Source organism: Cyprinus carpio, chromosome A4, assembly GCF_018340385.1.
Source record: "Cyprinus carpio isolate SPL01 chromosome A4, ASM1834038v1, whole genome shotgun sequence".
Lineage (NCBI taxonomy): Eukaryota > Metazoa > Chordata > Actinopteri > Cypriniformes > Cyprinidae > Cyprinus > Cyprinus carpio.
In genome coordinates this window covers 3,989,458-4,004,552 of record NC_056575.1, presented here as the reverse complement: position 1 = coordinate 4,004,552, position 15,095 = coordinate 3,989,458, and the positions used below count along the sequence as shown (strand labels likewise).

The 15,095-nt window shown below is 41.1% G+C and overlaps 1 protein-coding gene across 1 annotated transcript; it reads right to left on the bottom strand.

Moving 5' to 3' along the window:
• Positions 1-1,049: 1,049 nt before the first annotated feature.
• Positions 1,050-4,809, bottom strand: LOC109065588 (mitogen-activated protein kinase 11-like). Its single transcript, XM_042747862.1, has 10 exons — positions 4,432-4,809; positions 4,183-4,241; positions 3,637-3,748; positions 3,450-3,479; positions 3,180-3,342; positions 2,975-3,046; positions 2,620-2,699; positions 2,347-2,425; positions 1,852-2,025; positions 1,050-1,600 (listed from the first exon to the last, which is right to left on the bottom strand). Exons 1-10 carry the CDS (start codon positions 4,444-4,446, stop codon positions 1,527-1,529), a joined length of 858 nt encoding a protein of 285 aa, XP_042603796.1. The 5' UTR covers positions 4,447-4,809; the 3' UTR covers positions 1,050-1,526.
• Between the last annotated feature and the right edge of the window lie 10,286 nt (positions 4,810-15,095).

Sequence of the window (15,095 nt, the reverse complement as noted above, 5' to 3'; positions counted from 1 at the left end):
AAAGTGTAAATGTGAGAAACCAAACCCATTTTCCCCATTCAGCTTCAGAGGATGCTGACTAGTTTCGTGACATCAAAGCAGTCATTCAGGATCTTCCAAAACATATATTGAGAAATAATTGTGACACTACCGCTTCTGAAATGCAGTTTCACTCACACACATTCATTCTGCTGCTGTTGCCCAAATACATTTTACATGTTGTATAATTAATTCACTAGACAGAAGAAACATTCAGAAGACTGAATTGAAATTGCTTTCTCAAAAAAAAAAATATTATATTTTACATGAAGAAAATCAGGATTGTTGACCAAAATCCAAGGTCATTTCAAGATATTTTCTCTTTGACGTTGACATTATTTTCATAAATTCTTATTTTTTTATATTCCTTAAAATCGTATATATTTGACACTTGTATAAATTAAAGGCAGTACGGGAAATGTGTAATTACTCAATCACTCACTCACTTATTTATTATTATTATTGTTATTTATTTATTTGCATTTTATCATAAAGAAAATCAAAAGAAATTTGCTTAATTTTAATGAAAATAATGTCATAATGCAAACAATCATAATGGACCTAAAAGTTTCTTTTTTAATGCAAGATACCATTTTTATTTATTTTTAATTTTAGGGTGAATTATGACCCAGATTTACTTAACAGGTTTTGTGATAGATAAGGATATTAACAAATGACAACTGACTTGTACTATAGAAATGGACGTGGAAATTTATGTATTACAATAAATGACATTAAAACCACATACTGGTCCCTTAAATAACCTGAGAAAAGAAAAACATATCCAGCATATGTTGAATTATCCGGCACTGTTGTAGTGCAGCATAAACTAACAGTTAACCTTTATTTCAACCAAGACGGTATTTGTAGCTGGGATGAGTTCTCTCACCACCATCTGTTTTCTGTAACTAAACAACTATTAATCACTTCATTTCCACCTGAGGTGTGATTCCATGCGAACACACATGATGCATTTGAGGTATGTTATATTCAGATAGCCTTGCAGATGCAAAACGAGTAAAGACAGATTATGTAACTGATTCAGTTTTATGCAGACACTTTTGTACATTGATGCATATATGAACTGTTTAAGACACACATTCCACTCCATGTCCAACACTGTAAACATATGTTTCTCCTCCTCCTGCTTAGTTTGTTTTGGTCTCATATGAAAGACACCATACCCTGCTTCATCTGTCTCACATCAAATATAAAAAAACACTCAAAACACACAGCTCTGCATACATACACACACAACATGCACCTTGTAATATTAATACATTGTGTCTATGTTCAAACAATACTGGTCGTGTTTTGCTGTTAATTAAGTGTGTATGAACACACACCCACATACAGGAAGGGTGTCATGCCTTGGAAATACATAGTCATTGTCTCTGGTTGGACTGCAAGCTGTTCATACAGTATGTCCAACAGTCCTGTAGTTTGTATGTTTGAAATACAGACAGTTGCAAGGGCGGCATCTTCTTGGATTGTAGTTACGCTCAGTTTTATTGTTCAGCCTGAAGACTTTCAGGTTTATTGGGAGGATCTTTAAAATTGCTTACTTCCTCAAACACCAGCTCTGTAGAGGGAGAAAGAGAGAGTGAGTTTCCATAGTCACTGTACAATTTCAAAATATTAGTTAATAAAGTTAAATACAAATCAATAAAGAGTGACAGAGTGTGAGAAAAATATGAAATAGTTAATTTTATATTACAGTGTATCAATTTGCCAGATTATGTTCACAATGATTTTCTGAATGAACAAAAATAGCTTCAGCGTGGTGGTGTTTTAGTATAAGTTTACAACATTTAACAGAAGAGTCCTTCTCACCCTTCCACTCCTCCAGTGTGCGATCCTTGCTCTCGGGGGTCTGATCATATGGAGGCGCCTCCGGTTCATCTTCAGGATCGTGGTATTGGGAAAAGTATGGATGGCACAGAGCTTCACTGGCTGAAATCCTCCCATCACAGTCTAATACTAGCATTTTTTTTAACAGATCAACCGCTAAAGTCAAAGAGGGAGTATGGGGTTAGGATATTGTTTGATATTGATAAATACAGCAAGGATGATAACAATAAAGATAACTAAGTTTTAAAAGTCATTCCATAACTAGAGCAATAATGATACAAAGAATGGTATCATTGGAACTTTTAGAATGTTTTTTTCCCTGCTGATGAACGCTAAAAACACTGACAGCCAATCAGAATCCACCAGTCTTTAAAGAGCTTGAGCATTCAAAGATGGCATAAATGTAGCTCGCATTAATACGGTGTGTGGGTGCTAATATAATTATCGATTTTAATGCAAGCAGGCCTTTAGTCTTACCCAGTGGATTTGCTCCTCTAAATATCTTTGCCAGGTCCTGCTGAGGCATGTGTGGAAGAGACTGTATGTACTTCTGAGCCTAGATGCATAGTAAAAAAAAACAACAACAAAAAAAACCTATGGTTTGATTTTCAGTCAGTCTATCATCCATTAATCCATCATCCATCTAGCATCCATTAATGTTAGTATTTATTACCATGTACTATTGTAGTATAGTAACATTGTCAGAATTAATATATTAAACCAATAACTGAACAGTTGGTATCTTCTCACATGTTCGGAGGATATCTTCTTCAAAACATCAGGCGTGGGAGTGCCTACAACCTCCATGATTCTCTTTAGCTGATCTATATCTGAACAAATTATGTTAAAGATTATACAGATCCCCTCAAGAGAGCTTAGAATATTCAGCTGAAAGTATAAGAAAGCCTGGCATAGAGAGATAGGCATCTGATGCCTCCATCTTTGGAAACTGATTTCTAGTTCCTTACATTCAGTTACTATAATTAAATTCAAACCATTTAGGCTGTGCTTTCATCACCTGCCTTACAGGAAGCAAGACTCACTCAAAAACCACACATAAGCACACTAAGAGCAGGTTTAAGTGGCTTTTATGAAGGAAGGATACAATCGTTGCCAGGAAACAAAACCTTCCCCTTCAGAAGTTCACCCATGATGCATCCAACCGACCAGATATCCACTGTAAAACAGGTTTAATCGTATTTGATCAACCAATTGCACAGAACATAAAGACAGATGATCTATCTATCTAAAAACACAAGAATTTAAGGTGCATGATGAGATTTAGACTTTTTAGGTGAAGCTTGTTTTACCTGTCTGGTTGTAATGCATCCAGTTGAGCATGATCTCAGGTGCTCGGTACCAACGCGTTGCTACGTATCCCGTCATCTCATCATCTGTCTGCCTCGCTAATCCAAAATCCAGGATCCTGAGTTCACAATCTTCATTCACCGCAACATTGCTTGGCTTTAAGTCCTGCATTATATGATGTAGCATAGTCTTTTGTAAAGAGGGTTAAAAGGAAAAAGACTCTTGTGGCCTGTAAAGTGGACACTAAACAAAAACTGAGAAGGAGCACTCACTCTGTGGATCAGCCCAGCTGAATGGATGTACTGTTTGTAAAAGAAAAAAAAAATTAAGCCATGAAAAAAACTGTAGGACAGAGTAAAAAAGACATAGAGACACTAAAAACAGCTTGCACAAACTGATTCTAACATCTGTTTGTGTCCTATTGTGTGTGTTTGTAAAAAAACAGAACTGAAAATGTACCTTAAGGCCCCGGAGAAGCTGATAAATGAGGAATTGTACATGTTCATCTGAAAGTCTCTGAAATTTGACAATGTTGTTGAGATCTGCTCCCATCAGGTTGGTCACAAGATAACTAGAAAGACAGAGACAGTCTTAGCTTATATCCGATCATCATCACACACTTGCAAATAAAAACAAATATGGTAGCACTTTATTTTACAGTCCTGTTCCTCATGTACATACTATGTACTTATTTTTAGTAATTACAATAACTATGTAATAACTAGGTACTAACTCTGAACCTAACCCTAAACCTAACCCTACCCCATGTAGTTACCTTGTATTACCAGAACGTTCTTAGATAAATACACTGTAAGTACACTATAAGTACATATAAGTACATGTACTGTAAAATAAAGTGCAACCACAAATATTGTTTGATAATTGGTCGACTGCAAGTCCAGATGGGTTTAATCAAACCAAAAGTGCCATTTAAGTTTCACAGACATCTGTAAAGCTATTTAATGCAGTCTCAAATGAAGATTCAGTCACTGGGCAGACACTCACACCTCATTGAATTCTTCAAGAGAAGCTGCCGGAGTGAAAACGTCCAGCAGTCCGATAACCTGGATTACAGAAAAAAATAGTGACTTAAGTGGCTCTAGACTTTGTTGTTTGAACAGATCTAACAATCTCAGTTCAGATGACTGATGATTGTCTAACAGTTGTATGAGTTATCTAGGTGCAGGAGTGGACATTTGGCATTTGTTTGCTCCCTTGCATCAATGTGTTTGCATGTGTTTTTGGGGGACTTACATTCTCATGTTTCATGTGTTTGAGGAGTCTCAGTTCTCTGTACGTTCTTCTGCTGTGGATGAGGGACTGGAAAGGCCTGGAGAGCTTCTTGACAGCCACTTTCTGACGAAGGCGCACATCATATGCTGAGCTAAAGAGGGAAACACAGAAACGTTTGGAATTTTTTGATCCAACTCAAAACTGAAGTTTTTGCTGACATTGACACTACAGACATTTGCCATGATTACAGGACTGGTATGTTCCTGTTCAATTTGGCCTTCCGTTCAAAATGGTATCACTTCTTCACAGCAGTGGACCATATCAAACACTGTCTGAATGAAATCTCTGCGTTCTGGAGGATCACATCTAATATGGGTGCAAGACTCAGGAGTAATTATCAAATACATAAAAGGGATATTTGACTCACCATTCAGAGGCTCTAGAGTCATATCAGTTGAGTTTCAGAAGGCAAATTAAGAAATTAGGTGGGAAAAGCAAAAGAAATTGAGTCAGTGGATAAAGTAATAATTAATAAAATTAATAATATAAAACTACATAAAATAAGCAATAAAAAAAACAGAATGCAAAACAAAAACTGCAAACAAACAAACGTTTACTGGCTTTATTTATTAGTCATCTCAGTATAAACTCACATAGACTGAATGCTGAAAAACACTGAATGAAAATTGTATGAAAATATTAAACAATAAATATGAAAAATACTAAATATGAAACAATAATGCGGATTTATTAAAACAGCAAATGCAGCAAATTACACTTTGTAATGCAACTAATTTATATATATAGAGCACAATTGCTACCAATTAAGTGTTTCTTATTTGAATTAATTAGTAATTATGTATTATTCATGATACTCAAATGTGACTGCAGTTAAAGGGGGAGAACACTGCTGTTTCATGCATTCAGAGTTGTTTACAATGTTTAAGAGTTGGATTCTCATGCTGAGCATGGACAAAGTTTCAAAAAACAATTTGGACATATGACGGACTATTTCTGTGCAAAAAAAAATTTACTTCCTGGTTCGTACAAGTTTCGGAGAGCTTTTTTCAATAGTGGCTCTTCATGACGAGGGTAGAACTCCTTATATGGGCATTTCTCCCGGAAAAACTAAATACTTTTTGGAGATATGAAGGATGTAGTACTACTCTATAGGTACTCAAGATAAACATGAGATTGGGTGAAACTGTGTGTGTTATGCCCCCTTTAAATATTTTAAATGAAAAAGATTAAACAAGACCATCAATAATTAATATTAAACCTCAAACCATTCATAGACACACATAAATAACATTTACTTTAAGTATTGGCCATACTGGACATCTCAGTATAAACTCAAAAAGAAAGAAGATTGACATTTTCATGTGGAATCTAAAATGTATTTCATACATAGGCAGCTTTTAGCTGTACAATTCAGAGAAGAAAGACTTGTTTTAAAACAATTGGATTTTGATACAGCAACCGACTCAAACTTGTACACAGCTCCATCTAGTGTTTCATCCCTGATAACGGTACAGGTCCACACCGACCAAAACATAACACTTGTAAAAAATGTTTATCACCCTGATAAGACATGATAGAACATAATTTTTTTTGGCAGCTCCATCTAGTGTTTCATCCCTGATAAGACATGATAGAACATAATTTTTTTTTGGCTCCATGATTTTTTTAAGGCACTTGCAGACTTGAAACAGTATTGAACATCAAACATGCACAACAGTGCATGCAATCCAAAAACTGTTTTCATTAAACTTGGACGAGAAACTAACCTGACAGGTGAAAGGCAGAAGCTCGTGGCAGCAAGTGTCCATCCATCCAAACCTGTTCTGTTCTTCCTTAAACAGTTTCCTACATAGCACGCTCCCTGGGTCCTTTGGAAAATCTTGATGCCTAGTTGCATACTCCACATATGGCCCACCGGTCCACAGCCAGGGTGGGCTGACGGAAGGAAGAGCATATTTTGTTAAAGGCCAATCCGCACTATATCAGTGATTTCTTTATCCTGCGGCATTTTTGTGATGTACTCTTGTGCCGTGGCATTTAAAATGTTTGCTAGTGTCCAGTGGCAGTATCCTAGTGTATCAATCCAGCTTTTCCACCTATGTATAGCTGTCTGAAATCAACATTAAACAAAATTTCTGTTATTTTACTATGATATTATAATAAGAAATGATGAAAGTTACTTTAGTCCAATGTATAAATCCATTGGATCTATAATTTTTGTATTCTATGGCACCTTTAAGTTTGAAGCAGTTTGAAATATAATTTGAAATAAATAACATTTGAAACATAGCACCTGTATTCTCAAGTTAACAAAAGTACATCTTGCAAATATGTATTTAAAAAGAAAACATTTATGATATATACGTAACACTCATGATATATGCTAATGTTTTTAAAGTAATACCTGGCTAGATGGTTGTCTAGAAGATTGAGGTAGTCTTTAAACAGTGGACGTGTGACAGTAATATATGTTTTCCTCTTGTTTATCCTTGACCACAGCCACCATACAGCCTGAACATCATCCAAACTGATTTATATCAGTGTAAATTTACACACAGGTGTGCATTTTTATCTGTCAAGTAAATAGCACTGACATCCACATTTGATAAACAAAACATCTTGGAATTCAAACACGTTTTGCTGGATTCTACTGCGCTGCACATAATCAAATGACTATTTCACCCTGAATAATATGCAAACTTCCCATTCTAATTTTCTTCAGGGAGATTCTGCATAATGTTATGTGTTTGCAGGGATGTAAAATGAGCTTATAGGAGGTTACTGACAACAAGCTTATCGCCACCTTATCAATGTTTGATCATACATATCTGAATTTTATGACTAGCTGTATGAATGTGCTGTTAACTAAATATATATAGACAAAGTATTGAAATGGAATTTCCCATACCTGAAATGTGAAGGAATTGTTTTTATTGCATCTCATAGGTATAAGTTTAACTTAGAGATGTAATAAAAACATTTTCTTCACATTTTGGTTATGGAAAATTCCAATTTCTCACTGGCGTGATGTGTTGGCCAGTGTGTCCATGTAAACACAAACAAATCTAGTTCTAGCGTTCATGAATGTTGACATTTTGTTTCCATGTACTTTGCATGTCTTTACAAATTTGTAAAGTGAGTTTCATGAAACTGGCCAACTCAAAGTGATGCCATCAATATATTTTGATATTTGAATAGTGACAGATCTCCTCTTCGCAACTATATGAGCATACGGTATATGAAAGCACTCCCATGATTCATTTGTGTGGATTTGCATTGAAATTGAATCACGTCATGAAAACATACATTGAATGATGTTCAAACTTCCAATGGCGCATCCAACAATGTACTGCAGATGGAAAATTCATTCCTGGTTTCATGGCTATCAATTTAAGCAAGCACATCCTGAGCATTTAATAGGTTTACATTCTGAAAGATGGACTGCTTGATAGTAAGAGTTTATTTGTGATGTTGATCATTGTCCTGTAAGGAAATCGGAGGGGAGGAGCCAAGACCTCAACTGATTCTACAACTAAATGAAATCATCTTGAAACCTCCTTAACTTGATCTCACACCGTCACAGAGACAAAGACACTTCTGAAGGAACTGGCATATTAACAGGTTAAAGAAATCTAATAATGAATCGTTTTCTTTAGTTTACAGATTTTATTAGATACTGTATTTTATTAGATACTTACAACATTTATGATTATTTCTGGTGTAGTTTATTTTGTTTGTTTATGAAAAATCGTGTATTTTCCCTTTTTCACTGTTTTTGTTAATTAATTGTGTAACTTGTAGTTACTAAAATATGAAAACGACTATAAAATTGTACTCTACTGAAATATAATGCACGATAAAAATAGGGTTCCTGTTTGGAAAAAATAAATGTGCAGGTATTTTGTGTCAGAAATTTTCAAAACCTGCTTAAAAAAAAAAAAAAAAAAAACATTGAAGATGCATATTTTTCAGATTTTTAACTTAAGAGAGTAAAGTAATTATTTTGTATTTCTTTCAGGGCACAATGTTTCAAAATTCTTTGTGGCTCATTCTCATATTGGGTATGAAGAAGATTTTAAATGATTGTAGTATGTTATTGAAGTTTAAGAAGTATGTTATAGATGCCCATAATGTGTTTTATAATTCATACAGATTTCGGAAATGGACCTCCAGTCGAATCTTTTCTGAGGTTGACAAATGGTATCGGTTTTTGTTCTGGGCGAGTGGAGGTTCTTCATGATGGTCAGTGGGGAACAGTGTGTGATGATTACTGGAATCAAACACATGCTGCAGTGGTGTGTAGAGAGATTGGTTGTGGGAATGCGATAGAGGCAATGACTGAAGCTTATTTTGGAGAAGGTTCAGGAGAAATATGGATGGATGATGTAAATTGCACTGGCACGGAGTCTTCACTGATGGACTGTGAGACACTTGATTGGGGATTACATAACTGTGAGCATTCAGAAGACGCTGGAGTCATCTGTGAAGGTGGATGAAAACTATGTAAATATTGCATACACTAAATAGAACTAAACTTTTCTAATCCCTTACTCTCTGTTTTTATGTTAGACTATATTAGGTTGATAAATGGCGCTGACTCTTGTTCTGGACGAGTGGAGGTTCTTCATGATGGTCAGTGGGGAACAGTGTGTGATGATGGCTGGGATCAAACAGATGCTGCAGTGGTGTGTAGAGAACTGAACTGTGGGAATGTGATTGAGGCAAAGAGTGCTGCTTATTTTGGACCAGGTGTAGGACCAGTATGGATGGGTGATGTACAGTGTACTGGAACTGAGGCTTCACTTGTGAACTGTACATCCACAAAATGGGGAATACAGAGCTGCGAACATTTAAAAGATGCTGGAGTCACCTGTAACAGTGAGTTAAAATATATTGGATGCATTTTGCATGTTGTTTTAACAAAGTTCACAGAAAAATGTAAATTCTGTCACTTATTATTTTCACATGCCATTCCAAACCATATGCGGGTGCTTTTGTATTTAAAATATAAACAAATATTTTCTAACCACAGTTCAAGACCAGAGAAGGGCCAAAAAGTTTGGCAGATGCTTTTGTCTAAAGCGATTATTGATAACACAAAATGATAAGGTTACATTAACATTAAGTGCATTAGTAACTAACAATAAAAAATATTTTTAAACCATCTATTCATCTTAATTAATATTCATTCCTACATTTACTAAAACATTATTAAAATCAAAAGTTATATCTGTTAATATTATTTAAGGATCCTCAGTTGACATGAACATGAACTAACTGTGAAAAGTTCAAATAAAGGTTCTTTATTGGCATTGATGGTTTCATGAAGAAAGTCCCGGTTACATATGTAACCCTCGTTCCCTGAAGGAAGGAATGGAGACATCACGTCGGTGACAGACGAATTGGGATCTCACTTAGCAAGACCAATCTACTTCGATTGTAAACTAAATGAGCCAATGCACATTGGCAAGTGATTATTGTATCCAGCTGCCGCTGATCACAGCGTGAGCATAAAAAGTCAGCAGGTGTAATGCCTACCAGGTTTTCGCTGAGGAACTGAGCTGGTGAACCGGCCACTCAGCGGTGGTACAGCAGCCGTGGCGATGGGACAGACGTCTCCATTCCCTCCTTCAGGGAAGGAGTGTTACATACGTTACCGAGACGTTCCCTTTCAGTCGGTCACTCTTGACATCACATCAGACGAATTGGGATCCCTACCAAAGCGCCATGAATGCTGCCCCTTCCAGTGTCTTGTGCAAGCCGCCTGCACCCCTTTTTGGTGTAGACCAGGGCTCGCAACAAGAAGACCAGTCACTGTTGTCATAGCACTATCCACTTAGTGAGATTGGATAACACTGGGAAAACATACCCGTTCCACTTGGAACAGGAATGTTGTGGAAACCCCATCCTTCCCAAAGGAGGTTTCGGAAGCACTTACACATATGAACATCTGTTTAGGGGCATATGGAAGATTAGAGGTGATTGAAACCCTCATGGAAATGGCAGGAGTCTGCCGGGGAAACACGGGCTCTGAGGCTGTACTGTGGACTTTACACATAAGGGATCCACTTTGGTCTCACATATGGAACCCAGCCTTCAACCTGTTCTCAAGGATCCATTGAGTGAAGGCCTGGAGTCGGACGTTTGTCCACGTCTGGCTGCCGAGGGGATGGAGGAGCTCGACAGGGCCTACAGTATGGACACTCTGGAGCAGTTTTAGCAAGCTGACACTAAACCAGGGACTCTCAGTGCCTCTACCCGCTTGAGGTGCCAACACAGGAGGATACTGGCTCCACGCGAAGGCTATAGAATCTAGTGAACGTGTTGGGGGTCACCCAGCCCGCAGCTCTACAAATATCTTGTCAGTGAGGCACCACGAGCCAGCGCACAGGAGGATGCAACACTTCTAGAAGAGTGAGCTCGCAACCTGAGCAGGCAGGGCACGTACTGTGCCTGATAAGCCAGGTGATGGCATCCACAATCCAGTGGGCCATCCTCTGCTTAGAGATGGTCTTCCCCTTCTACCAGCCTCCGCAACAGACAAAGAGCTGGTCTGAGGTCCTAAAGCTTTGTGTCTAGTCTCCGTAGCATCTCAACACTCGGACGGGACAGAGCAAAGCTATGGGCTGGGTCTGCTTCCTCTGGGGGCATCACTTGCAGGCTCACCACCTGATCCCTGAAGGAAGTAGTGGGAACTTTAGGCACATATACGGGGGGGGGGGCCAATACGGTGCCACATGCAGCACCTGCTCCTCGTCCTCCCTGACCTTGCACAGCGTCTGTGCGAAAAGACTCATTGAGGAAGATGCATACTTGTGCAGGCACCGCGGCCAGCTGTGTGCCAGTGCGTCCGTGCCGAGTGTTCCCTCGGTCAGGGAGTAGAACAACTGGCAGTGAGAGGTTTCTGGAGAGGCAAAAAGGTCTACCTGAGCGGCTCTGAAACGTCTCCAAATCAGCTGGACCATGTGGGGATGGAGTCTCCATTCTCCTGGGAGCATAGCTCTTGACAGCTCGTCGGCCGTATGGTTGAGCAAACCCGGAATGTGAATGGCATGAAGTGACCTCAGAACCTTCTGACTCCAAAGGAGAAGGTGGCAGGCGAGTTGCGACATCCGACGGGAGCATAGTCCACCTTGTCGGTTGATGTACGCAATGGTCGCCATGTTGTCCATTCGAACCAGCAAGTGCTTGCCTCGTAAGTGCCCTTTGAGTTGGTTCAAGGCAAGACGCACCTCTAAAAACTCTATGCAATTGATATGTCAGTGCAGATGAGGGCCCGTCCATACCCATTGTAAGTGGCCCCCCAGCCGGTAGTGGAGGCAACCGTGTAAACCACAGCATGCCTGGAGACCTGTTCTAGGGGCAATCTGGCCCGGAGGAACTTAAGGTCTGACCACGGGGTGAAGGTTTGCCATCAGGCCGGTTTAACTTGAACCCGGTGAGTGCTGCACTGCCACGCCCACCTCGGGACTTGGCCATGAAGCCAGTGCTGAAGCGGTCTCATATGAAGTAACTGCCACTGCAGCTGCCATATGCCCCAGGAGCCTCTGAAACAGTTTCAGTGGGGCCGCTGTCCTGTCCTTGAATGAATTAAAGCAGTTCAGCACCGACCACACACGTTCTTCTGTGAGGCATGCTGTTTGTTCAACCGAATCCAACTCCAAACCAAGAAAAGAGATCCTCTGTGTCGGGGAGAGTTTGCTCTTTTCCCAGTTGACCTGAAGACCCAACTGGCAGAGGTGCCGGAGCACCAGGTCCCTGTGCTCGCAAAACTGAACCCGAGAGCCCCCTCTGCGACTTTCGTAAATACACGGGGAGACAGGTACAGCACGAAGGGCAGAACCTTTTACTGATATGCACGTCTCTTGAATGCGAACCATAGAAATGGTCTGTGGTGTGGAAGGATTGACACATGAAAATACAAGCAAACCAATCTCGGGGACAGATGCCCCCGGAGATGTTTTTCTGCGTCAACATCTTGAACGGTGACCAGCGAAGGGCCTGGTTCAAGACACGCAGGTCCAAGATTGGTTGTAACCCATTGCCTTTCTTGGGTACAATGAAGTAGGAGCTGTAACACCCCGTATTCATACCAGCTGGAGGGACCAGCTCTGTGGCATCCTTTGCCAGTAGGGCTGCGATCTCCGCATGCAAGCAAGCATCGGCCGCCTTCATTGTCGTGAAGCGGATGCCACTGAACTTGGGGGGATGCCGGGTAAACTAAATCGCATTGCCAAGGTTGATGAGCCGCAGAAGCCAGCGAGACCGGCTGGGTGGCACTAGCCAGGCAACCAGATTCCATGCAAGCAGGATCAGCGGAACCAACAGCATACCCGGAGTGGGGCAGCGAGGTGGAACACAGGGACCCAACTCGGGTGGCTTGTGAGCGGACCAAAGAGGGGTCTCAGTGTGCGGTGCAACGCTTAACTGGTTCTACAGGTTGGCAGAGGATGCGTGAGTTGCTGCTCTCGAACTGCCAACTGCTGCCTACTGGCAATGGAGGAGGATGAGTGTGGTCCGGTGGTGGTCCCTCCGCGACTCTTCGTGCCTTCCCAGGACCCAGGGACCGAGAAAACTGCTCTCTCATCGAGATTTTCAAGATTCTCCAGCCGGCCCTCCTCCGGGGAAGGGAGAGGTGCCTTCACCATCCCCCAAAGAGCAGCTTCCTCCCTTTCTGTGTCACCCGTCCCTGGGCCTCTTGCTCTTCTGCTCACCGCCAGCTTTGAAGGGGGCCAGGACAGGTGGGGTGGCCTGCCTACGCCCAGCTCCATGGCGCCACTTGCTGGAGGCTGCTGCAGATGTGGCCGGCAGACAGGTGGAGGCAACAGCTACCCGCCGGGGCAGGGTGTGACGAACCGCCTCAGTCTGCTTCTGTGCAGCCGAGAGCTGCTAGGCCAAGCTCTCGACTGAAGAGGCTGTTCTGGGACACAGGGGCATTAAGGAACCAAATTTTGTCGGCATCCCTCATATCGACCAGACACAGCCAGAGATTGCGCTCCTGGACCACAAGTGTGGACATCACACGACCCAGAGAACTCACAGTGACCTTCATCGCTCGAAGTGTGAGGTCAGTAGCGGTATGGAGGTCTTTGAGAACTTCAGAATCGAGACCACCCTCGTGCAGGTCCTTCTGTGCCTTGGCCTGATGAACCTGTAGTAATGCCGTAGAATGTAAGGCGGAGGCAGCTTCTCCACAGGCCATATAAGCATCACCAGACAGGCCAGACGAGTACCTACGATATTAGGACACAACTGCATCACAACTGACTGCTCCATGGGGGGACCTCCGTATATCCCCTAGCTGCACCACCATCGAGGGTGGTGAGGGAGGAGGAACCAGCAGATTGGTTTCTGGCAGTAAAAGGTGCTCGAGGGCTCAGGAGGCAGTGGAAATTTCCACTCAAGCCCTTCCCTTTCGGCGGCCTGGGAAAGCATAGCTAACATCTCCAGATCTGATTCAGGCCTTGCCCAGAGGGTGGCAGCACAGCCGAATCTTCCTCTCCAGAGAGCTCTCCCTCCAATGCATCCGGTCATCGGGAGGAGCACCAAAGGATACCGCTGGTATGCTCTTTGAAGAGGCCTAGTGCGTTCCTTTGGTGGCTTAACTGGTTGCGAAGAATTAGAGGAGTGATGGTCCTCTGAGGGCTGGTTCCCTGAGGGGTTTGCCCCCACTGTAAACCTCAAACCACCAGTGCTGCTGCTGGAAATAGCCCTCGCCTGGCAGTCTGACAGTGTATTTAATGCCCAGACACGTGAGACAGCGATTGTGACCATCACCCGGTGCCAGGTAACGGCCGCATCCAGAAACGCACGGGGGGAAATGGCCGCAAACACAAGAAGCTCCCTAGAGTGCGCTGAACTCGTCACACATGAAGCAGTTTGGTAGGAGCAAAAAGATGTTGTCGCTCAACTCCAAAGCGAAAAGTTGGTATGCGTTGCACCTGCTGCCTTTTTATGCTTACGCTGTGATCAGCGGCAGCTGGATGCAATAATCACATGCCAATGTGCATTGGCTCATTTAGTTTACACTCAAAGTAGATTGGTCTCTCTAAGTTGGATCCCAATTCGTGGGTCACCAACATGACAACCAGAGTGACCGACTGAAAGGGAACCTTTAACATCTGTAAAATCTTTCCATTCCACAAAAGATTCTTAATAGCAGAAGAAGGTTCTTAAGATTATCAAAATTTTCTTCACGCTGAGAAAAATGGTTCTTTGGGGAACCAAAATGGTTCTTCTTTAGCATTACTGCCAAAATCCCCCTTTTGGGATGTTTATTTTTAAGAGTGTTGCATTTCAACTAACTTTTTAATAATGTTTTATTTTTAATTCATGATCATTAAACACCATTATAATTTTTAAATTTAATTTATATTTGTCAACACATTAACTAACGTCATATAATGGGATCTTAGTGTTACCACTGCATTCAAGATGTAGCTTAAACTTGCAAAATTTGCATTTTGCTGAACTATTGCTTTAAGTCATTAAACTTTGGTGTAGCCAAAAACTCAAATTTACATGTATACAAATCCAAAATTAAAAAATTGTATTGTGTTTTGATATTGCTGTGTACCAAATAATAATAAAGCCCACGTATCGAGATGGTCCTCACTGCAGAACACACGAACCAGGAGGCGTGGTTGGATCCAGATCCAACTCCT